At 46.8% G+C, this 26,074-nt stretch overlaps 1 protein-coding gene across 1 annotated transcript; it reads right to left on the reverse strand.

The window, feature by feature from the left end:
• Window positions 1–240: 240 nt before the first annotated feature.
• Window positions 241–25,278, reverse strand: YJU2 (YJU2 splicing factor homolog). Its single transcript, XM_086947081.1, has 10 exons — window positions 25,143–25,278; window positions 19,207–19,307; window positions 18,372–18,516; window positions 12,770–12,904; window positions 9,209–9,390; window positions 8,470–8,590; window positions 8,089–8,260; window positions 2,004–3,325; window positions 1,040–1,865; window positions 241–810 (listed from the first exon to the last, which is right to left on the reverse strand). Exons 1-8 carry the CDS (start codon window positions 25,164–25,166, stop codon window positions 3,204–3,206), a joined length of 1,002 nt encoding a protein of 333 aa, XP_086803207.1. The 5' UTR covers window positions 25,167–25,278; the 3' UTR covers window positions 241–810; window positions 1,040–1,865; window positions 2,004–3,203.
• Window positions 25,279–26,074: the final 796 nt, after the last annotated feature.

Genomic DNA, 26,074 nt, shown 5'->3' on the forward strand with positions numbered 1-26,074 from the left:
TGGGGTCTGTGCCCCATGCATCTCCTACAGGCAGTCGTGCCACCTCGTAAAGAGGGGTGTGCAGGCTGCACTACCACTCCATGGGCTCTGCAAGGAAACTTCCACTGCCGGCATTAACGACCTCACACATATAGGATACACAATTGCAACAAAAAAACAACAAAAAAACACTGCATTGTTTAAAGACCATGGTCATAATAAACATACATTTTGACTTGAACAAAAAAACACCACCACAAATGGAAAATAATCTTTTTTATAACACCTTCATAAAACAGACTTTTTAATTTAAAATCAGAAAAAATATCTACAAGGTACAGACATATATGACTGGGAAATAAAGCATAAGACAGAGTAAGTGGCGTCCAACATTTCCCCTCTAACCCACGCAGTGCTGAAGTACCACACACCACCCACAGACTGGCCGCCTCCCACAGGGAGCCCCTCACACAGCTGCAGCCCTGGAATCGAGGCTGGTAAGAGGCCTGATTGACATCAAGCACACACTTCATTAAACCAATAACTGCTGCCGGCTTCACCGCTCGCCATCTCTCGACAGCGGCCGACTGGAGCCAGCAGCCTGCTGGGATCGACCTCATCTGGGGAAGACAAGGCCTGATCTCAGCCTGCTGGGATAGACCTCACCTGGGACAGACAAGGCCTGATCTCAGCCTGCTGGGATAGACCTCACCTGGGACAGACAAGGCCTGATCTCAGCCTGCCGGGATCAACCTCACCTGGGACTGGACGAAGCCTGATCTCAGCTTGCAAGACAAACCTCATTTGGGATAGACTAGGTCTGATCTCAGCCTGCCGGGATAGACTTCGTCTGAGACAGACAAGGCCTGATCTCAGCCTGCCGGGATAGACCTCACTTGAGACAGACAAGGGTGATATCAGCCTGCCGGGATAGACCTAATCTGGGACGGACTAAGCCTGATCTCAGCCTGCCGGGATAGAACTCACCCGATACAGACAAGGCCTGATCTCAGCCTGCTAGGATAGACCTCATCTGGGACTGTTGAGGCATGATCTCAGCCTGCCGGGATAGACTTCGTCTGAGACAGACAAGGCCTGATCTCAGCTTGCTGGGATAGACCTCACTTGAGACAGACAAGGGTGATATCAGCCTGCCGGGATAGACCTAATCTGGGACAGACGAGGCCTGATCTCAGCCTGCCGGGATAGAACTCACCCGATACAGATAAGGCCTGATCTCAGCCTGCTAGGATAGACCTCATCTGGGACTGTTGAGGCCTGATCTCAGCCTGCCGGGATAGACTTCGTCTGAGACAGACAAGGCCTGATCTCAGCTTGCTGGGATAGACCTCACTTGAGACAGACAAGGGTGATATCAGCCTGCCGGGATAGACCTAATCTGGGACAGACGAGGCGTGATCTCAGCCTGCAGGGATAGACCTAATCTGGGACGGGCTAAGCCTGATCTCAGCCTGCAGGGATAGACCTAATCTGGGACGGACTAAGCCTGATCTCAGCCTGCCGGGATAGACCTCACCTGGGACAGAGAAGGCCTGTTCTCAACCTGCTGGGATCAGCCTCATCTGGGACAGACGAGGCTTGGTCTCAGCCTGCCGGGATAGACCTCACCTGGGACAGATGAGGCCTGATCTCAACCTGCCGGGGTCAACCTCCCCTGGGACAGATAAGGCCTGATCTCAGCCTGCCGGGATAGACCTCATCCGGGACAGACAAAGCCTGGTCTGAACCTGCCGGCCTAGACCTCCCCTGGGACAGACGAGGCCTGATCTCAGCCTGCCGGGATCAGCATCATCTGGGACAGACGAGGCCTGGTCTCAGCCTGCCGGGATAGACCTCACCTGGGACAGATGAGGCCTGATCTCAACCTGCCGGGAAATACCTCACCTGGGACAGACAAGGCCTGATCTCAGCCTGCCGGGATAGACCTCCCCATGGACAGACCAGGCTTGATCTCAGCCTGCCGGGATAGACCTCATCCGGGAAAGACAAAGCCTGGTCTGAACCTGCCGGCATAGACCTCCCCTGGGACAGACGAGGCCTGATCTCAGAATGCCGGGATCAGCATCATCTGGGACTGACGAGGCCTGATCTCAACCAGCCAGGATAGACCTTACCTGGGACAGAAAAGGCATAGACTCAACCTGCCAGGATAGAGCCCACCTGGGATAGACAAAGCCTGATCTCAGCCTGCCGGGATAGACCTCATCCTTGCCATGCAAGGACTGACCGCGGGCACCAGGGAAATACCTCATCTGGTACAGGAGCATGATCTCAGGCAGCAGGGATACAAATCATCTGGGAGGTACAAGGCCTCGGACAGAATTGTAATCTCAGCCTGCCGGGATAGAATTCTCCTGGGACAGATGAGGCCTGATCTCAGCCTGCCGGGATAGACCTCATCCTTGCCAGGCAAGGGCTGCCTGCAGGCTCCAGGGATAGATTTCATCTGGGCTAGTCGAGGCCTGATAGCCTGCAGGCTGCATTAGAACTCTTCTAAAGCAGACAATGCCTGACCTCGGCCCACAGAGAGAAGACCTCAACCTACAGCGATAGACTTCATCTGGGACAGACTAGCATGAACCGAGCCGGCAGGAACAGACATCTTTGAGCCAACTGTTTCTGCTATTGAACACGAGAGAGAGAAAAGGTGGAGGGGAGAGCTCAAAATCTCACTACAACACATGGTGGCCAAGTGCCCACACCCTCACTAGTCCATGTTGGTGCCCATACTGTGTCCACTTGTACCAGTCACATAAGGAAGAGTTTGTGTATTGCCGGTGTAATCTTCTGAACTAGGACAGCCCGCACCTGCTTAGGCTAAGCCATCGCTTCTTTTGGCAGAGAAGGAAGGCCAGAGGAGAGGCAGATAATACCAGTTAGTACTTGTGTATGTGCAGAAGTGGAGGTGAAGAAATATGCAGCACACTGCTTCAGCCCTGGCAGAGGAATAAGACCACTGCCTGGCATACAGGATCCAGTGAACGTCTCCATTTGTGGGTCACTAGGTCTGGAGCCGCTCTGAAGTGCATCCATCCATCCCATGTGCTTCAGGTAGGTGGCCACGTCTGGGTCTTCCACAGCTCCGCTTACTTTGTTTATCAGGTGGGCATAAGGTAGGGGACCCATGACAGAACCTGCACCTTCACCTAGACCACTGAATAGAACAGTTCCTAGAGGCAGAAGCGGCTGAAAGAACAGGGTTGTCAGTCACTCTCGCTGTCCGAGTATGCTCCAAGGAGGCTGAGGGAAGAGGACATGGGTGCCACTGTGGAGGCGGCGATGGGCGCACTGGAGCTCACTTCCTGTTTCTTCACGTCACCAACACCTGGGAAAAAAATGGGCACATTGTGGAATTCATTTTCAAATATGTTCATAACTATACGCGAATGTCTCAGTCAACAGAAAGTGTAGCAATATTCTGTCTCCTAATTTATACAGTCAAATCAAATTCTTGTAGATCCAGCCAGTGCTCTAAACGGTGCGGTACCGAGTACCAGCACTTATTTTATTTTGAGAGGGAGAGTACCGGCATTTCTCAAGAGAAATGTAATACTTTTAATTGGAGAGTACCAGGATGTCTGAGAAACAAGCAGGTACTCTGGCACAGAGGGCCTGCACTTCTATTTTTCCATTTCAAGCATTGGATCCAGCTGTATCTGCCGCTCCTCTGTTATTCCATAGCACTCTGAAGCAGCGTAAGAGCGGGGCTAGCATGCACATGACCCCCAACGGCGATACAAACATACCGGATACAACTAAGGGTGACAAAACCATACCAGATACACCTGAGTGTGACACAACCATACCAGATACACCGGAGGGCGGTGCAAGCATTCTCCGATACACCCAAGAGTGGGACAAGCACATCAGATACACCCAAGGGTGGGACAAACAGATCAGAAACACCTAAGGGCAGGACAAGCATACCTGAAACACCTAAGGGAGTCGCAAGCATACCAGCTACACCTGGGGGGTGGGAAAGCATACCAGATACACCCAAAGGCGTTGCAAGCATACCAGATACACCTAAAGGCGTCGCAAGCATACCGGATACATCTAAAGGCGTCGCAAAGCATACTGGATACACCTAAAGGCGGCGCAAAGCATACCGGATACACCTAAAGGTGGCACAAAGCATACCGGATACACCTAAAGGCAGCGGAAAGCATACCAGACACACCTAAAAGCGGCGGAAAGCATACCAGATATACCTAAAGGCAGCGGAAGCATACCAGATATACCTAAAGGTGGCACAAAGCATACCGGATACTAAAGGCGGCGCAAAGCATACCGGATACACCTAAAGGCGGCGCAAAGCATACCGGATACACCTAAAGGCGGCGCTAAGCATACCAGATACACCTAAAGGCGGCGGACGCACACCAGATGCACCTAAAAGCGGCGGAAAGCATACCAGACACCTATGTAGATGATGGGGTCCTCTGCAGAATGTGATGAGCGGTCCCGATACTCCGAAATATCACGGATATTCATAGCTCTTGGGATGAAGAGGAGCCACCTGAAGAGCAGGGCCCACTCCACTGCAGGGGCCCGCGTTACACTCCAGGGTCAGTTTGGAAATACAACTTTTTCTGGGACCAAAAACACTGAATCCCTTTGGCCTTGTTGTACCACAGTCGTTTAATGCAGCGTCTTAAAAAATGCATAACAACAATATTAACACTTAAGAAACCGCCCAGGTTAATAGACGCCCCTTCGATGCCACCTGTCTCGTCTTCTCGGGCTCAATTCATTGGTGCCAGCAAGGAGGGACTCGTCAAAGGACCCCTGACGACACCGTGACATGCTCTTCAGTTACAGGGAACGGAATATTCTTAAATCGGGATATCAGAGTCTGAAAGTGATCACAGCCAGGGCTGGGAGATACATTTGCAAGCCTCAAGCAGCAGCAGACACAAGGGGTAGGCGCCTGCTGCCCCCTGGTGGAGGCTGAATATAATGAACAACATCCACTGTGCAAAGCCAAGAGCCCTGAACGTAAATCGGTCATAGATGCAGTCCCACTGCACAGGAGGCTTGAGATTTTTACAGTTCATGGTTAAAATATTAGTCGAACCTGGTTTCTGGGAGGACTTCTCACTAACTCATGCATGGGACCGGATGAAGGACAAATGCAGATGTTTTAACCAACTGGGGCTGAAAACCTGGAAGCAATTCTAGAAAGAACCCTCGATGCAGCCTCGAGTTCTTAACCCTTCCATGCGGGGCTAATTCCCCCGCGGTGCGGGGGCCCGCGTGCAGCGCCGCGGTGCTCGTGACGAGCTCAGCTGGTCATGCTGCACAGAGGAGCTGTGCTCATGACGAGCTGAGCTCGTCACAACTCCGCCCACTCCCATAGAACGCCCGCACAGATGGGGAATTAGCCCCGCGTGGGCGGCGCGCAGCTGTTATGACGAGCTCAGCTCGTCATGAGCGAAGCTCCACTGTGCCTCATGACGAGCTGAGCTCGTCATAAGCGTTGAAGGGGTTAAACAGGTAAAACAGAGGCCCACCACCACCATAGACAACAGAGTGAAGAAAATGCTGCCGCAGATTCTGTTCTGCATCTTGCATTTCCTTCAGAAACAGAAAGATTTAACAGTCCTACCCAACTCTAAATCAGCTTTAGACTAATAGTATGTCCAGTTCCTGAAAGTCCCAGCGCACCTCAAACCCTTTACTCACAGAACTGTGTATTACCTAAATACTTTCTGTAGGAAGGTCCCCTTTCCTCATGGTCACCCCGACATTTTGCCACTGATACTGATGTTTTTCTGAGACTGATTTGCACTGGGCCCCTGCTAACCAAAGCCCCAGTGCTCTTTCCCTAAAAACAAACATACACACAACTGTTCACCAATTGGCAAGGACTTTAGCACCCTTGTAAGTCCCTAGTAAATGGTACCCCTGGTACCCATTGCGTGGGTACTAACGAGGGTCCCCAAGGGCTGCATCATGTATTATACCACCCTAAGGGACCCATACACGAATAGCATGCAGATTACCATTGCAGGAGGCGCGGAAGGGTGCAAACCCTTGTGAAAACACGACAGGGCACACTCCCTATGTGCCATGCCGAAGTACACTGCATGTATTATCTCTAATCCACCCCTACACTAGCCTTTATAGCCCCAAGGCAGGGTGCATTACAATACACATGAGGACATATCTACATGAGCAGATATGGCCCTGTGATATCGTCATATTATTAGATATTGCAAGCTAACAGTGAAGCCATCTCAAGTAAATGTACCGGGTACAGGTGAGAGTCAGAGCTCTAAGAAGTTAGGAAAAAGGCCTGCTCCAGAGGAAGGTGTTCACAACTCCTCCAGAAGGATGGCTAGTGATTTAGAATATCAAGGCTAGGGACTTCAAAGCTCCTGCCGCCTTTGATTTGCAACCTGGGCTTCCCCTAGACCTTGGAATGGCAACTCCATGCCCCAAGCCCATTTGGCACCAGGACATGCGGGAAATGAGCTATGTAGTAGCGTATTACACAAAAAGGCTAGTCACACCCTAAGGTGGGCTACCTGATGTGCTCCACAAAAGATGGGTTCCACCATCTTGTTTTGGGTGGAATTTGGAAATCTGGGACATAGTTATGCCTACTCCCCATAGGAAGTGGTCATTTAGGTGGGGAAGTGACCCCAAGGATAAATAGCCCATTGGCTACAAACCTTAACTACCCTGAACACCCCTATATTCAGGATTGAGATAGCCCCAGGATACCATGAACTCATATTTCCCTGACCAAAGAAGAAGGACGCAAAAAGAGTAGAAGAAGGCAAGAGATGTGGACTTGGCACCAAACACTGCCTGTCTGTTCCCATCCCGACAATTGCAAAGACCCCACTCGTCCTGCAGCTGTACATACATCCTCTCAAAGTCTTGAAGGGCTGCCAGCACTTCACAAACCCGTCAGCATCTCCCTTGTTCCGAGTCCAATCTAGACTCCAAGATCGACCAACCGACGAAGGACGTCAGCATCGCAGTGGCAAGCACAGAGAGTGGCCCAGCTGTCCCGTTTTGTCCACATCTCCAGGTCAACGCTGAAAGTCAGACCCCCCACACGCAAATGTCCCGCCAGCCAAAACACCTTTGCACCCGAGCCCCACAACCAGAATGTGAGCCTACCAATAGTGTCCCTGTGACACTCTAGAACCGAGCCCCACTTTAGGTTCTGACGGACTTGTCCCTCAGTCCCCCCCTTGTAGCCTCCCCATTGACTTGAACGGTAGTGTTTCAGGATACCCTTGTGACCAGTACCTCTGCACCCAAACCCACCAAGGCAGGTAACTCAAAACAGCTTGTGGTTCCAAGGTCTCTGGGCCCTACTTACCTTAAGTCCAGAAGAACAGTCCTGCAAGTCAACTGCAAGTGTACTTATGGAGTGTGTGTTTCTCCTATAGGATAACATCACTGCGTTCGAGGCTCATGCCTCAAATCTGACAGCTGTTTTTACTGCAATTCTAAAACTCGCTAACATGAAAAGTACTTACCTGATTGCAGTGATCTTGCTTTCTAAAATAATATAAATTGGTCTCAAATTTCTTCATGGAGTGTGTGTCTCATTTATTGACTGTGTGTATAACAAATGCTCAACACTCCCCTCTGATACACCCAAGGCTGCTTGACCACACTACTACAAAACAGAGCACCTTGAGGTTGTTAAAGCAAAGCCCTGTAAACCAATAAGGGTCGCCTAGACTCTACACAGCGTATCCCTTTTGGTTCCCTATACAGAGAGCCAGCTTCCTACACTTTCCATTCCAGGGAAAACTCCTCGATTGTTAGCCTAACCAGACAGGGACACTCTACAACTCAACTGAATTCTGCTCCTCTCATGGTTCATTACTCCCAGATCCCCCTGTCACCTACTAGTTGTGAACCAAGCGTTATTGGCATCTTGAAATGCAGAACCACATACACTGCAGTTAAAAAATATTGGAAGCACTCTCAAAAGGACATTAAGATGGCACTTTAAAGATCTACCAGAAGAAGATCCTTTAAACAAAAACTGCTTCTTTCTACACGCACTCCCAGCCACACCCTGTGCACCTGGAGGTTTGGGAGAAGCCGGTGACGTACCTGGCAGGTGAAGGGCCTTCCCCACTGAAGTCCCATTGCTGATGGGCGCCTCCTGTTTCTCAGATGGTTTCTTCACCACAACCAGTCCTGCCAGCTGAGACTTACAGCTCAGTTTCCCAACGCTCCGCTCCCAGCTTTCAGTTTTCTGCTTTTTCCTCTGGATTTCAGGATTCTGTAGAAAAAGAAAATTTACAAAGGTCTGGCTCTGCAGGTATTCCGAGACATCAGCTGCAGTGATCTGGACACCTCTATCGATTGTTCGCCTGCTGCAAGCACATTCTCGATAATTGCTGGTGCTCTGCCAAGGGCAGAACATGGCTGTGCCCTGGTAAATTTGGTGCACCCCATTCTTAAATGGAGTAAAAACAGCAGTGCACTCACCTCACTTAGGATGTCTGTGGGGTTTGACTTTGTTGTAGCCTTAGGTGGTGCCCGGACAACGTCCTCATCAGAATCAGAGTCTTCCAGACATCGCCTCTTCTGGGATAGCTCCATCATCGTCCTGAATGGTGTGGAATAGAGAGAGCAACAAAGTCCCTGTTTAGTACCGCGTCTCCTAACGCAAGGCCCTACATTGTAATCTTCTCCATCACATAAAATAGTCAAGGATTTCCTTGTAAACTTTGTATCTTCTTGTCCCAACCTCAGGTTCCGACAAGTAAATGTCACTGCAAAACCACAAATAGTGTCTCTGACACACAAACACAAATCATGGCTGCAAGGATGCCTATCAAATTGGTTACCTCAAACCAGTTCTCACTTACTACTGAATGATGCTAAATATGGTGGGCCTGGTAGTTTCACTTTCAAGTTGGGGTGTCTTACTGCAACAGAGTCACACACTAGCATATTCTTAACAGTACTTTTAAAAAATGAAGACTGATGTTCATGAACTTCCCTCAATAGTTACAAAGTCACAAAAAAGCAGCAGATGGTCCGCAAGCTCAGTAGCCCCTCAAAAGACAATGAAGACTTGATCAAGTCAGAAATGTGATTTCTGACTGAGTCCTGCCAATCAAAGTAAGAGGTTACACACCAAAGTTTCCAGCCTCCTCCCCAAATGTGTGACTTTCTCTTCACTGACCAGCAGCTGAACCCCAGAGCCAGCCCAGGATCTTACTTCATTTCTGTCTCGTCTTCTTCCTTCTCCCGCCGCTTCATCTCCTCCTCGTAGTCCTTGTACTTCTGCAGCATGGACTCAAAATCCACGGTCGCCTGGCGCTGATTCAGCTCCTTCAGTTCCTGCAGGTTCTCCAGAACTTCCATCTCCAGCTTGGAATCTTTTGTTCGGTTTTCCAGGACCTGGAATTGTGCAAGACCTTGGTGTTGGTGGAATTACCACGCATCAAAGCGCTACCAGCAGAGACGCACATTTCAACAGTACATGCAGATTCTGCTGTTACAACTTCCGCTGGCACCATTAACAAAGGCAGAAGTGGTGTTGCCCCAGATGTAATCTGTGGTATTAACAGGTCTAACTGGTGGAGCTCAAGATGTTCTACAGGATGAAATGCTGGTGCGCGCAGCCGCTCTTGCTACAATCAGAGAAGTCTGCAGGCATCAGAAGTGAGGAGAAGATTCTATATTATGTTCCAATGGCCACTGGATGTAGAGGTTGTCCCAGCCACAGCTCAGAAAGTAAGTTAACAACAGTAACCTCCCAATGTAGCTGAATTCGAATATCCTCAGCTTCTAGGCAGTGTAATTTCTCAGGTGGGTGTGAGAAGGGACAGTGTGCACCTGACCTACTCCTCCAGTACTTCAACAGGGGCCTTCCTGGCAGTAACAGTACTGGTATTACTACTTCATACTCTGACTTTACCACCCAGCGCTCTCAACGGAGGCTGATGGAGTTTTACTTTCCAAGTGGTCCACGTGGTGCCGGGCTCAAGAGTCAAGTGTGCTCGCTCCCTTACTTCTAATGTGATCTTATGGGTTTGAGTTCTTGCTATTATTTTAATATATTGCATTCGTTTTCACTTATTTCCAGTTACTGCAGTGCCTTGAGAGTTGGGCACCAACACTGGGAGCTGCAGGAATCCCTTTTCAATTACTTTGCTATTCACTTGCGCTTCACTATTGTGAAAGCGGTGTGGAGCAGCCGCTAGGGTGCCCGACTCCGGACCACGGGGTTCACGGTTCGATCCCCGGCGCTGTCGCCAGATTAGCCCAGCACCATGTAACTCTGGGCAATAGCTCGCTTAATCTTCCCGAGGCCCCCAGCGCCGGGGAACCTCTCCAGAGGTAGCTGTGCACTTTACAAATGCTGGTACTAAATCAGCAGGGACAGGGCCCTGTAATTTACACCTTCAAACTATCAGGTGGCTGGCATTCTGCTGCCATCATGCGGCCACAGTTGGTATTGCAGGCATGCAACCCAGACGGTTTGATGTCAAAGCGTGCATTTTTGTACACAACATTCATATTTGTTAACCTCATAGGAGCGTCGAACGTTCAGCGCCCAGTGCAGAACGTTCGAAGAATGGGTGCTGGCCCGTCGGCCAACGGTCGTGCACAGCACTGGCAAGGTAGTGCTCGCGACGACCGTTGGCCGACGGCAGCACTTAAGGGGTTAACAGGAGCGCAGCTTACTTAGTAAGATCAATGGGAGTGGGGTGAAGGGTGCTTGAGTGTCCGATTTTTTGACAACTAGGCTGGTATATAATGTGTAGATAAGTTATACGACAAGCAGGGTGCCCGAGGGGGGCAGTGGAAAGGAGAGAAATGCAGATTGATAGAAGTACTAAGAGAGACAACGCAATATTTTGTATAATAAGCAATATTTTTAAGGACTTTCAAAACAGAGCGAGAGAGAGCAGTGTGTGGACGCGTTTTTGTCCGGGTGTATGTAAAAATTCCTGGTGAAATTCAACAGACATCTAACCCAACCAGACGAAACATATCTGTACCCAACTATTTATCAGAAAAAACTTTTACAAGGAGGTTGTAACCCCTCCCATGCTACACCCTTGTTCGTTAATCCTTTTAGTCTATAATGTCTCACTTCATCGCGTGGAGCTTCCAGCACACACATCAACGCCGGTCGTTGATCTTCACAAACCAGTTCTACCAGTCTAATGAAAGTCTCAATGTATGCCTGTAACTTTACATGTTCTGGTACTTCTATAGTGTTAACCTAGCTGGGATGCGTAGAACACCAACAAAGGACAATGAAAGACTCAATCTAGCACACATTCATGTCTAAGGTTGTTTGTCAAAAGCATGTTTTTTGTATTTGTTATATCTATGATGGTTTAGGATGTCTTTATTTAAAAACCCTATTGTCCTGTTTGCAGGCAACGATGCACTAGAACCCTAAAAATGATGCATGCACTGCTATGAATAAAAGGGCAGTTAATTACATTAAAAACTTGACATTTTAAAAATAAAATAGATTCAAGAATAAACCTCACTGAAATTTAAGTGAGATTTCCTTTTGAGATAAAAAAACAAAAAGAGGCGGACCTACCAAAGCTAGTGAGATGACTTGTGTCATGGCTTCCAAGCTTTCAAATCTGTTAAGCTGGTTTTCATTAACTCTCTAAAACGGGGTACCTATATTTACAAAAAAGATCTGACGCACCTTAGTCCGAAGATAACCATAATTTCTTTAGCTAGTTTAATTTCGTTCAGTTTCACTAAGGCCCTCATTATGAATAGTTTGGTAATTGGTGTGACATTTATCGTCCACAATAAAGTACGGCTCCGAGGAGTCTGAATTTATCAAGTACGATAAATGTCACCCATATAGATGTTTTTTCTGCTAATTTGAAATATGCAGACCTTGGTGTTTATCACATCTGCATGTCCCAGTATTTCCTGGCAATTTTTCCCAATAAAGATCGACCGGTTTGACCTGCTGAAATTTATCCGGGGGGTCTATTTTTTTTTTTAATCACAGTACTCATAATTACGATATGTACGGTAAATGTAGTAGCCAATGAGGGGTCTGGAATACAATTAAAGCAAACCTACCCTACTGTCTGTCACTATTTCACATTATAAAATCAATTCTAAACGATGTTGACCTTCCTTGTAAAGTTACTAAAAAATGCTAGGATTGCTGTCTTGGGCTAATCACCTTAGCATATTGTTCCCTTAAGAAAGCAGCCATGTCCTTTTTATTTCACTCCCTTAACAATCCTAGCCAAACTCAAACAACTTTATCCCCCAAACCAAGGAACCTTTCCAGATTCCTAACTAATGCAAAAGGAAACAGCTGCTCCCAGTCCTCTCTAGTTCAATAGACTTCCAGATGATAGAAACATGACCTTAATACACTGCAAGAACCTCAGCTCCAAAATTCATCCCCATGAACATCCTTCCACTTTGGATCACCTGTGTCCCAACCTGTACCAAAGAGGTAACTTCCGGTCCGTGGAATACCACACATCATCTCAAGGTGGTTGTATCATACCCTGCGTTCTGGACACCAACCCACGGAAACCATAGCACCTGTGTTACCCATCACTTCTCACTTCAAATCCCTTCTAGATGTTATGTTATATCGATCTCCATAGCGCACTAATCACCATAGAGGGTATCCAGGCGCTTGGGCAGGTGTGTGGTCCCAAGGTGCTTAAACGAAGAGCCCGGTCTTCAGCTTCTTGCAGAACTCAAGAAATGAGGGGGAGGCTCTGATGTGTTGAGATGCCATTAGCACATTTAGGAAGTGACGTACCTTCATGGGGTTGTTTAGCTCTTCTTCTTCACGTTCCTTCTGCTGTCGTTTCTCGTCCTCTTCAAGCAGTTTCTCGGCCTGGAAGTTGCGGGTGGCCCCGTGCTCCATTGCATAGTCTGTGTTCTCGGGGTCTGTCTGATGGAAGGGGGAGGGGGGGAGATATAAAAACAATCAGATTAAAGAATGGTACATTAACAGCTTGCAATGGGCAACTCAGCACAGCTGTCCAAGCTAACACAATAGCAGACTTTTTTGTCGCAACATTGTTTGCCAGTTTGTTTGTTTTATGTCTAAAAATGGAATGCTTTCTAAAAAGGAATGTGAAAATACCTAAGAGGAAAAGTTATGTGAACACAAGAATACATCCCCTTGTACACACTAAACAGATAGGGGCTCTTGGATTTAAAATAAAGTATTGGACAAGCGTGGAGTGGTAAGGACCGGAGGGGAAGGGCAGGACTGACCAGTTTTGTTCACCTAGAGCAGCAACACCGCAAGTGTCAAGGATTTCACCCTTGCATGTGCACAGTGCCAGTGTGAGTAGGAATCGAGACATTATCAACCAGGGCCTGGTCAAATGGAGATGGTCTGTCTTTGGTAGCATAGGGGCTGTTTGGGGCACAAACCCCTTAGCAAAAATTGTGTCTTTTGACTTCTGTGAGGGAGCTGCAATGTGGTCCATGAAAAGGTTACATAGATCCTGTTCACGCCCCAAAATCTGATTGCTGGTCCAACCATCTGGCTCATCTAGCTTAAGTAAACAGTAGAAGGCAATAGCCCAGTCTTCAAAAAGTTATATAGGTACCAAGATTGTTATCATCTTTGAATGCTAATCCATTGTTATTTCAATCATTTAACATTCATGCTCAGGCCTATGGAGTATCCTTACCTTTTAAATGATGCAAAGATTTTGCTCATATCACTATCTGTATTACTTGGTCAAGCGTGATTACGCTTTTTAGTACACTCTAGTGTGTACCACGTAAAAGTCTACGAGCTTACGAGAAAGCCAGGAACAAATGCTATTGTATGGGTGGCAATAAACACTCAAAGGACTTACAGAACACGAGATAAACCAACTGACATGCATCCACTGTAGCACAGGTATGTCATGCAGTTTCCTACCAGTGTGCTCGCGACATCACTTCCCATCATAATACGCTAAACACATTCACCAGTAATAATGGACAGAATCCCTAGTATACATCCAATATGGCCCTATAATCTGCCAACATGACCTGAACATATATAAAGAAAGTGGTCCTAGACACAGATTTAAAACACGGCTAGTGATGTGAGTATTACTTTTTCACAATCAACAAATAGTCAGACTAAATCTGAACATACAAACACATGGAGATGTATTATTAGCTTAATTCAGCTCAAATTGCAGCAAAAAAAAGCAAAAAATGCGAAAAACCCAACACAACAGTATTACAACAAATTCTACTGCAGTTTATTTACAAATTCATAAAAATTTCGGCAGAAAGAGAGAGGAAAGGAAAGAATGGTGCTCCGAGTAGAGGAAGGTGTAAGTATAGATTTAAAGTAATTCAGTGCAAAACGGAAATTATTTGTACATTGCACATATGAAGCCTACCCATTCACAATTTATATACAATATTATACAGGGGGACAGGGAGGGGCAGGTGTAGGCTTAAAAAACAACGGGGGGATCGTCGACGTTTCGACCCTGGCGCAATATGGGAAGGTCACGACCTCTGCTGCGGGTCTTCTTCAGGACGGTGGTGGGGACAAGGGGCGGGGAAGCACCTGTAATGGTAAGTATAAATGTTTTACAATTTTTAATAGGGTTCCAATCTAAAAGAAGTAAAAAAGAGGTGTTGGGTACGTTACCAATTGAGAATGATAAGGTGTCGCAATGCTCGTAAAAGAGCATGGTTCTGTCACAGAGAGGTATTGTTAGAACCAAAAACAAGGAAGGATAGTGAAGAGGAAAGACTGATATGTGTTACTACGTTTAACACCAAGAGTACGGAGATCAAAAGGATTATTAACAACAATTGGCACCTGGTAGCAGAAGAGACAGGTTTGCCGGACGCCCCTATGCATGCCTTCCGTAAAGGAAAGAGCGTCAGAGATTTTGTTGTGCACTCTATGTTGCAGAAGAAAAATGCGGAGAGTCAGACCACATTATGAAACCTTCCTACTGTTGTAGGTCATTTTAAATGTGGATCTTGTAAGGCCTGTGACATGGCCTTGGAAGTTAAGGAATGTACGTACAATGATTTCACTTACACCCTACAGAATCACACCAACTGTAATACCATGGGGGTAATATATGCCATCTTTTGCCCCTGTGGTTTTATGTACATAGGGCAAACTATTCAGAAGGTGAAAACCCGCATCCTGCAGCATTGCAGCAGGGTCCGGTGTAAAGTACAGGGAGCGCCCCTTGTTGATCATTTTGTCCGATTCAATCACACACCTGAAAGTCTTAGATGGTGTGTTATTGAGAAAGTCAATCCCAATCCCAGGGGAGGTAATCTGGCACAATCTATCAGCATCCGTGAATGCAGGTGGATGCACTTTTTTGATACTGTGAATAGGGGCTTGAATGAACAGGAGGAAGTCATGAGACAAATGGCACTTTTACCAATTGGCTGACCCCGTTCTAATCTGTCACCTTTTCCTTCTGCCATGATGCCTTTGTCACGGTTCCTCGTGCCACTGGAATTGTAATTCATCAGTAATATGCCTTAACAGCAGCTATAACACTGTAATCCCATGAATATGTATATGATATACATTGTTATTTGTCATTGTCTAATATTGTGTTTTTTATGTTTTACTGCTTGTAATTCATGAAATGTTTATAGATATTATTTTTGTAAAAATGTATTAATTTTCATTCATGAGAAATGTGAAATCATTATAGCTTTAATTGGACCCTTTGAGGTTGATTTTCCAATTAATAGGGCACTACTAGCGTGTAATCAATCCCCTTGTAGCATCATCCATGTTTTCACTCGGATTTAGTCCCCTGTTTACTTTCACTCGCGTTCGAGTAGTCCTTCCTTGTTTTTCATAATGCCAGAGTCCTTCGTTTACCTCCATGCGCCTACTTAGTTGTAATTGGAGGTGCCCTACCACGTGGTACCAGCCGGTCGCGTGAGACGAAAGCTACACTTCGAGTTGGTTTATGAACTGCGGTCTGGCCGCCCCCCGTCCTGGTGTTATTGGGGATATCGCCTTGTCATTAAGGTAAACTTAGACGCGTTTCTAACCCACTGTGAGCGCAATAATTAACGCATTTGGCGCTCTGATAATATGGTGTATTTAGACGAGCGGCACTAAATGCGGTTAGACTGACGCACTGTGAGCGTGATTATCAACTCGCTTGGCGGCTATATTTTTAATTCGGGATGGATGAAGTAACACAGGTCTTCTTGCTTAACGGTATACTCCGACCTGGACATTTGTTATTATACAGGTCATTTTATGACCCACTGCGAGCATGATATTCTACACGCTCGGTGTCTATATTTCCCAATTCCATTACTGGACTCTGAATTGATTGGATGTAGTAACACAGGTTATCCTGCACAGGCGTAATTGTTTAACGGTGCACTACAAGCTGGACAATTGTTGTGATACAGGTCATTTTGAGTTACACCTCTCTAACTACTATTTATATGGGTAATTTCAAACGGTCATTGTCTAGCATTGAACCTGTGTATTGGTGAAATTACCACATGGGTTCATACCTGGTTTTTTTCCTACACAGGAATTAATTGAACTTAACTTAGTTTCCCCTCGCCCTCAACTGCCGGTACAATGTCCACCGTGCCACTGGACTAGGGTGAGTGTGGTTTTTTCACTTATGGAACTTACTTGCTGTACAATTAAGTGTACTATGGGACTGATTGGTTCCTTTTCCTTTATGCAGCACAATTGAATCGACTGCCCATTGTGTACATACTGGTACTCGACTGAACCCTTATTTTGTGCCAAATTTCTCAGCCAGAGGTGAGTCCTAATTTTGCTGAACACACTCCCTTCTGACAACTTGGGATAACTGTGCCTTTGGAGATGGGCTAACAGTTTCCCGGTCTGTCTTTACTTTGCATAGGTGCATCGCCCAACTGATCTGGAATTGCGACACCTTATCATTCTCAATTGGTAACGTACCCAACACCTCTTTTTTAACTTCTTTTAGATTGGAACCCTATTAAACATTGTAAAACATTTATACTTACCATTACAGGTGCTTCCCCGCCCCTTGTCCCCACCACCGTCCTGAAGAAGACCCGCAGCAGAGGTCGTGACCTTCCCATATTGCGCCAGGGTCGAAACGTCGACGACCCCCCCGTTGTTTTTTAAGCCTACACCTGCCCCTCCCTGTCCCCCTGTATAATATTGTATATAAATTGTGAATGGGTAGGCTTCATATGTGCAATGTACAAATAATTTCCGTTTTGCACTGAATTACTTTAAATCTATACTTACACCTTCCTCTACTCGAGCACCATTCTTTCCTTTCCTCTCTCTTTCTGCCGAAATTTTTATGAATTTGTAAATAAACTGCAGTAGAATTTGTTGTAATACTGTTGTGTTGGGTTTTTCGCATTTTTTGCTGCAATTTGAGCTGAATTAAGCTAATAATACATCTCCATGTGTTTGTATGTTCAGATTTAGTCTGACTATTTGTTGATTGTGAAAAAGTAATACTCACATCACTAGCCGTGTTTTAAATCTGTGTCTAGGACCACTTTCTTTATATATATACAGTTACCCAGGTCCTATTGATTTCTTGGGTTCACCCCATTGTTTTCAATGAACATGACCTGAACAACATACCCAATAAATGTAACCACAAGGTGAATTTGATTCCAGTCGTACATGTTACCCTGACACCATGTGAACAGTAGTCGGCCTATGAAAGCTCTACACGGTCAAACAGTGACGGAATGTGCCCTTTGAAACTACAATAAACATAGTATTTTACTCAGGTGGGCAATAACCCCACTAAACACAGGACACCTTTTGGCCCCAGCTCAAACTGAGAGCTGAAGTTATAGGGCATTCTAAAGACTTAACATTCAAAAACATATGAACATCTATGCAGCATACTTTGATGTTTGTTTCTCTTTCTATTGTGATCTATAATGAGACTGTTTTTGTTTGTCGTTTGGTTGATTTGCTTCATTTGCTTTCCACTTTGATATTCTTATTTTATTCCAAATGATTTCGCTGTCCTGCACCAGTGAGCATACTGAACCTTGGGTTAATGCCAACATCCTCGGTTCAATCACCTACACCATACTGTGAAACAAAAATACCAACTGGTAGTTAAGGATCAGTCTTCATAAAATGTATTTCCCACAAAATTGAGTGGTCTGATATAATGAGTATACCAAGCAAGGGACCTAAACGCGTTAAACAATGGGCGCACTCACTGTTTTTAACCTCCTGGGAAGTTGAAACCGTGCAGGTCACCCCCATGTTTCCAAGAACAGTGTTTCATTTTAACTAATTTGGAGGCATGGTTGTGAATTAAATCCACAAGAAATCTGCAAGTGGAGAATAAAAACATCACCATCCCCATTTCTCCCAAAAACTGCTCCACTGAAGCTTTTACCTTGAAGGTGATCTCGGCGAGACATCGTGTGCATTTGATGTAAAAGCGGAAGATGGGGAGTCCCAGGTACAACTCGTTCTGGACCGTTTCCTTGCGGGCATTGAACTTCTTGCCCTTGTAGATGTATTCTCCGCAGGTCTTGCACCTGAACAAAGAAAGGCCCAGTAAAAACAAACAGGAGTGGCGATGTGGGCACAGAGGCTTTGCTAGCCACAACAGAAATTCTGTTTAATGCAACCATGGAAGATTCACTCAATTCAGGGCAACTGAGCAAGCTGTTCTTCCAAAATGAATAGCTAACCATAAGTGATCTTCAATGCTTGTGGAGAGAGGGCTATGAAGAGTGCAACAATCTCCCACCCACAACCCAATATTGGTCTCATTACACCTGCTCTACATTTATGCACACACACGCAACACACACACTGTTAACTTTCTAGCTTTCTGGGAAACATCACACTACCGAATTAGATTGATGCCTAAACCAGTGTAATGCCGAAGGAAAGTGAAAATGGTGCTCAGGTGTCTATGAAGCCACGCTTCCTATCTAAGGGACAGACAGGAAACTCTGGACATGAGCAACAAAACTTAATTTATTGGGAGCCAAAAATAAACCAAAGCTGTGCATCTCCTTCTAAGATATTTGTTGTTTTGCAAAGGCCTATTAGCTCTGTTAGATATGTTTAAACGACCTTCCATCCCCTGTTCACTTCCAAAAGCTGGTCACATTCCTAGCTGTGGCTCCCTACAATGCTCAGAACAACACCCACCAAACCTCATAAATCCTGTGAGGTACCATCTACACTCTTCGCCACACCGAGCCGCCATCTCTCACCTCATGTTGAATGGAGCCATCAATCGCACCACATACTGGCGATCCTTGGGAAGTTTGAGCTTGGGGATTTTTGATGGATCGAAGTCTGGGGGGTAATATTTCTATAAGAGAAGAAAGGGTGAAAAACGTAAGCTGTGAGAATGTGTGCTGAACAAATATCATCAATCAAAGAATCACACTCGGTCAATCAGGCTAAAATTAATTGTGGCATACATTGACATACTACAAAAAGAGTCAATGTGGTAAGCCTGTTTTCCTCAGAACCTGGGCATGCATAAAACAAACTACAAATGGTTCTGTAGGGTAGAACAATTGCTTTAAACCTATGTAGTATTAATCATGCAAAAGCAAGTCCAATACATTTCTTTATAGACATCTTGATGGAACACACTTAGCTGAATATGATTTTTGATATAAAAACAGTTTTTAGGTCTCGCGACCTATCGATGTGCGCAAGCGCAGCGAGAATTCATGTGGCGAAAACATCTTCAAACCAAAGGGCTTTCAGCCCCGCGGTTTTCATGAAGTTCACGTGAACATGCACGCGCATCGCATGCAAGCCCAGCCCAGTCCTCCCCAAGCAGCACTCCTCCCACACCAGCAACTCCCCCCTCCCACACCAGCACCTCCCCTCTCTCGCATTCACGCCATCAGGCTTCTCCTCCCCTAGCAGCACTCCTCCCACACCAGCAACTCCCCCCTCCCACACCAGCACCTCCCCTCTCTCGCATTCACGCCCACCCACCAGGCTCTCCCGCCCCCATCAGGCTTCCCTCCCAATCCGCCTGCCTCCCCTCGCGCATTCACGCCTCCCACCAGGCTTTCCCGCCCCCATCCGGCTTCCCTCGTAATCTGCCTGCCTCCCCTCGCTCGCATTCCCGCCCCAGGCTTTCCCGAAACTTTACTTTTTTCACTGCTGGCCGGCCCATCTACTTTTGCACGGCTTTCGTTTTCCGCTTGATTGCCTACACAGCCCACCGAGTTCCATGTCTCTTCTTGATGGCTTTACATCGCTCTCCATCAGAGCCTCCTCTCCGCCCCCTTCCCTGCTGCTGCTCGCATCGCACTCCCTCCTCCCCCCTCCCTTTTCATCCACTTTAATCAGGCTCATCTGCTGCTGCCATTCTCCCCTCCCTTCTCGTTGTATTTCCTTCATGTTGTATTTTCTTGAGAGCGAGGTCGCACTGCTTTCCACAGCTGTGTTTCTTCCTGCGTGCAGACTACGCTTCTATTCATACCTATCAACAGCGTGAGGACACGCTGCAATCCTCATTGTAGCGTTTTTTTCTTGTTTCCTTTGGACGCGCAGCCAATTCACTTTCGTTCACTGCGAGGTCGCGTTGATTCCCTTCACACTGCTGTCGCCAGTTCAGGGCGCGTTACTTTCCCCCACCTATTTTGACTTCCCAGAAGGGCATGAAGTGCTGAGTCCGCCTCTTTATTTCATGTCGTTTTTGCTGGCACTAAAGTTCTGTTGGAGCACCGGAGCGCTCAAAATTCCTATGACTTTATACCGCGAATTCAGTTTTACACTAGTCCCATGATCTGCTGGTGTTTATTTCACTATTTTAAGATCTGCACATTGGAGAATGAGCAGACGTATGCTCTAGGATTGTTTTCATTTTTTGATCTCGCAAGTGGTCCACCATGTACAATATACAGATATATTTGTAAATCATGTGTTATGTGTAACAATAGTAGAACAGTTCTTTCAGCACAAATGCAGTCTGTGATAGCTGCAACGCACTCGAGAACGAGTATTCCCAGATTGTTATAATGTTTGGCTTTTGTAAATCTTGCATCTGTGTTTTCTCTGCTGTCACTTCAGCTCACCAGGCTACAATCCCTCACCCCTCGATCGCCAATGTCACTCCCACCCTTCCTTTGATCTCGCCCAGAGTTCTTAAAGGCTAATGGCCCTCCCCCTCACCCAGCACAGAGCGCGCATCGTTTGTTGACTCTCCCAATTTGTCTTACTGCCTCGCGTTCTTTCTCCCTTTCGCTCTAATAGTCTATGCTGGTGGGAATTATTTAAGGATTTCAGCAGTGAAAAAACGGGTCTAGTGTTTTGTGAGCATCACTGTTTGAGCATAATTGGGTATAGTACTTGAGGAGGGTGCTCTATTCACATCTTATATCTGTTAATTCCAGGGAGCACCCTTGCAGCCAAAGGGTTGTTGGCGTGTACGTTTAGTCACACCATTGGTATTCATGTGTTTATGTACTCTGTTCGTAATTCTCGGAGCTGCCCAACAAGAACTGTAGAGTTCACTTTCAAACACTCAAAGTCACAGCCTTACATCCTGCTTTACGTGATTCATTATTTTATATTGCAGGGCTTCTATGGTCGTGGTTGCGTCGCTCTCCATCAGAGCCTCCTCTCCGCCCCTTCCCTGCTGCTGCTCGCATCGCACTCCCTCCTCCCCCTCCCTTTTCATCAGCTTTAATCAGGCTCATCTGCTGCTGCCATTCCCTCCCTCCCTTCTCGTCCACTCCTTCTTGTTTAAACTTGTTCGACTGACACATACACTTCTTGTTCGGACTACTGGGAATGAGACCCTCTGCTTCTTCCCTTTCCACACATGCCATCCGTGTAGCTTCTGGTCAACCCTGTTGCTTCCACCCTTCACGTCCTGTCCCCCCCCCCCCCACCCCCCCACCCCCCACCCCCCCCACACACTACTCCTCCTACCCCCAATCATGTGTTGCATCACCGTTCTTTAGCCCACTCTGCCACCCCAGTGTTTGATTGATTCAGATGCTCCGTCCATCACCACCCCCTTTTGTACCGCTCTGATTAAACTGAGGCATCCTAAAAGACACCCAAAAGAACAGTCGGTGAGCACACGGAATGAAATGCAGAGTTGACGAGCGGGTGGCACTGTTTAATTATCAAACTTACTCACGACTGTCCTGGGAAAGGTAAAATAAAAAGCACATGCATGTTTGCAGATTAAGGACAAAAAAACGGAATTCTCCATGAAAATAACCTCGAATATGACTTCACTTATGTATAGCCCATGGTGGACTCGGAAGCATTTAATTAATACAAATAAAAACAAGATCCAAAGGTTATTTGTTTTAATCCTACAACCTTTTTTTGATATGGTACGTAACGTTTCCTCATGAAATCACAAACATTCCGTCACCAATGGCGGGATGTGCGTCAGGTGTAGGCCTCTGCGGTGCGTGCCACAGCTCTGGGTAATGTGCCCGGTCCTCTACAGACAGACAAGTGCTGTTCACGGAGCTCGAGATCTCGGCGACCAGTAAACAGTGCTGCACTTGTACAGACCCTTATAGTCTCGTGAGCCGCAGCTCTCTGCCAATGAAGAATTGACTTTGTTATATCAATAGCACCAGCAATAACAAGCACTGGCGTTGCCAATAGGTCTCGCAGCAGGAAAGTTGGAGCTATTACAATTGCAAATAACAATGCCTTTTATTTTTGTTTTCATTTTAAAAACATAAAGGGCTTTGTCATTTACAAAACCAATAGCTCCCACTTTCTTACTGCGAGACCTATTGGCAACGCCAGTGCTTGTTTACTCTTTGAATCATATAGGGCTGTCAAATTCAATATCCATCAAATTACATCAGTGACAAAGATAAAGTGCAACAAAATGATGTGTGACTGAGTGAAATTATACATATATGGCAAGAGACATACAAATATGTACAGAAAACACAAAACAACTGAAATGGAGTTTGTCCTTTCCAATTATTAATACATGTTCTCTGGTACGCACTGAGTAGGCTTTTTAATTCTTGAAGCCGGGAGACCTGGTGGACATAGACTGAAATAAACATCAACATTTCGACCCAGGCATGTGCACAATTAGGGGAGCGTCCCAGCGGGTCTTCCTCAGGACGAGCAGCAAACAAATAAGGACAGCCAATTCCAATTATGATTTAACACTCCTACGGTGGGGTGAGCGTTTGAAAGTAGATATGGATTCAAAGCTTGTAACAGTATCACCAAAGTCTCCAGTAGTAACATTTAACTAGGAGAGAGAGAGAGTGGTAGGCCATGGACTTACCATGCGTTGTATTCTGAATAAAGACCACCTTGAGGGTTGCGGTCTCTAAAGGTGAATCTGAGAGGCGGAGATATAAACCACCAAGTCAGTTTGAATCTTGGTGCCGTGTCCTGGTTCTTACAAAGCTAGTATCAATTTAAATTCTTCTTAGAAGATTTCTTAAAAAATTGACTTCACAATTAATGTTTCTCCTGCGGGATGTGTCTCCTGTGGTCCGCATTCCGTCCATTATTTGTGTCTCTTTTGCTTTCACGCCATAAATGCGCTGGGTATGAGTGGAGAAGTGTGGCTCAGGGGTTAGAGGCGGCAGACCCGGAAGCTGAGATCGGCCCTGGACCAGGGTTCAATTCCCCGCCTCGGCGGGTCTTGGGCTCAAAAATTCCACGGACTCGATAATTCTCGCTCCGGTGCCTTCTCAACTCACGGGTTCACACTCTGCGACTCTGGGCAATAGCTTGCTTAATCTCCACAACGGCCCCTCGCGGCGGGATGCCTGGCTTTCACCTTGTGGATACCCTGCCGGGGTTATCTCACAGGGGAATACCAGGACGGGTTCCCTAAGCAAGCGCCGGGAAACCCTTTGTGGGTAGCTGTGCGCTATATAAGCTCAAATACATTTACATGCCCAGACGTGGGTTCTGGGCTCACTGTGCCACTGGATTCATGCTAGCCTGGCTGTTGAGGGACGATACCCTGAAACCCTCCCAGGATGCTTGTTTCTGGTTCAGGGAGGCCATGGCTTAGCAGTTCAGGCTGGACTGTTCCCATGAGGAGCAGAGTCAAGACACATTTGCATATGGCTGGGTCTAAACTGGGGTGGCATAGTGAGCAAAAGAAATAATGGATTTAACCCAGATCTCTTGACAGGGGGTGAATGTTTGATTTGTTCTGCATTCCGTCCACCATTTGTGTCTCTTTTGCTTTCCAACACTGTTCCGAAAGCAGGTGTGAGGGATAAGGAGAGGAACCAGCTAACCCTGCATTTGCTTATGGCAGACAGCCCCAGCTTTAGATGATGGGTGTTTATGCTGGCAATCTCAAGTCGGACTGCTTGCAAATTTGGGAGAGGGAGCCCCAAGTCAAATGATGTATTTTTGGGAAACAGTCTCCCTACAGAGACAAGATATGCTGAATGTGGTGTGTTAGGTGTTCGTGGGAAGGCCATGATATGTCAGACTGTGTGTTTGAGGAGACCACCTCTCATGCAAAAGGTTGTATATAGAACCAGCCTCACCTATGTCTTGGGTGTAATGGGGCAAGCTCTCGGCTTTAATATATGGCAGAAAACGGGGAGGCCTGCATGTAATGATTAAGGGGAAAACAGACTCAGACTGAATATGTGGGGCACACCTCTGACTCGGGGTATAGTAGAGGGGCATCCTCTAGTCCAGGCTCAAGCCACAGGTGCTAACTTCATAGAAGTTAACTTCATAGAAGTTAACCAGGGCTACAATAGTCAGATTGCACCAGGTCTACTCATCAAATCCCAGGACTGGAACCCGTGCTGCTGATGACAAGGAATGGGGCGGTCATCTCTTCTCTGACATTGTAGGCACAAAAGTATAGGAAGCCTCCACCCTCGCTGCAGTATTTTTGAGGGCAGCAACCCGAGCATATGATGCAAGTGTTTAAAGGGAGCAAAGTTATATAGGTCAACCCTTGTTATGAACTTCCACTGCTTGAAGGGAGTGAATGTCTGGGCTCATGCAATAAATAGTTATGTGGAACAACCCCTAAGGCGTGCTGCAGATTTTTATTGGGACTGCAGGGGTGCTCGATACTTTCCACCCTCCCGCAGGGATCCTCCTTTTAACTCATCTGCCAACCACATATTCAGTTAATTTTCCCTCTTTTTCCGGAGCACCCCGCCCTCCCATCCGCACCGAGGTCACTCACGTTTAACACTTTTCGCTCCGACATCCTGCCGGGTTTTAACTCTCCGGTGGAACAGAAGGACTCCTCCGGCTTTAGCGATAAACCTCTGCACTTCCGGGTTGCGGCTTACTGCAAGCTCGGTACCAAAACAGACAAGCACTTCCGGAGTCACCGGCGTTTGTAAGCAAGCGCGATTTCCTGTAAAAAGACACCCAAAACTAGTTCCGCCTTACAAAATGACAACGACAATTGAACATGACTCGACTGTCGAGTTAGCAAATATTTGTTAGATCGAGTTTACTAGTCTTTGTTTCCGGCATATCGGTTGTCATATTGCTTACCAAGAGCACAGCAAGGCTTGGAGCTGTCCGTTGCTACCATTGGCCGGCTCTGCAAGTCACTCTCATTTGCCTTCTTTCCATTGGTAGCCCAGCTTGTCAATCTTTTATTTGTCCCTCACATGAAGCATACACTCTGTACAGTCTCTTATGTTGGCTGCCATAATTGCTTCCACTACTTTTTTAGGTCTCGCCTCTCAATGCGCGCATTGAGGAGAGCGAGACTATAGGCCTTTAAACAGACTTAACCCAACTGGCGATTTGGTGCTGTGCCTGTGCGGTTTTAGGTCAATGCGCAAGCGCATTGACCTAAAATGTGCGTGCACAGCACCAAATCTCCGTCTGTTCCCTCAGCCGCACTGCTCCCACACCCCCGCTCCGCCCCCTCCCCTGCCTGCCGTGTCGCATTTCTCCTCCCCCTCCCCACAGCAATGCCCTCCGTCTTGGCTCGCTGTTCTTTTAAAAACTACTCGCTGCCTCCTCCCTCTCTCCTTAATCCGCTCTCCCTCCTCCCACACCCCCGCTCCGCCCCCTCCCCTGCCTGCCGTGTCGCATTTCTCCTCCCCCACCCCACAGCAATGCCCTCTGTCTTGGCTCGCTGTTTTTAATCTCATT

The sequence above is a fragment of the Lissotriton vulgaris genome, chromosome 12 (genome assembly GCF_964263255.1).
Source record: "Lissotriton vulgaris chromosome 12, aLisVul1.2, whole genome shotgun sequence".
Lineage (NCBI taxonomy): Eukaryota > Metazoa > Chordata > Amphibia > Caudata > Salamandridae > Lissotriton > Lissotriton vulgaris.

Coding starts and splice junctions, on each gene's coding strand:
- YJU2 (XM_086947081.1), bottom strand. CDS start 25,166: ATGTCGGAGCGAAAAGTGTTAAAC. Junction 9,391..12,769: donor AGCTAAACAACCCCATGAAG/GTACGTCACTTC, acceptor GCACAATTCCAG/GTCCTGGAAAACCGAACAAA. Junction 8,591..9,208: donor GAAGACGAGACAGAAATGAA/GTAAGATCCTGG, acceptor CACACCATTCAG/GACGATGATGGAGCTATCCC.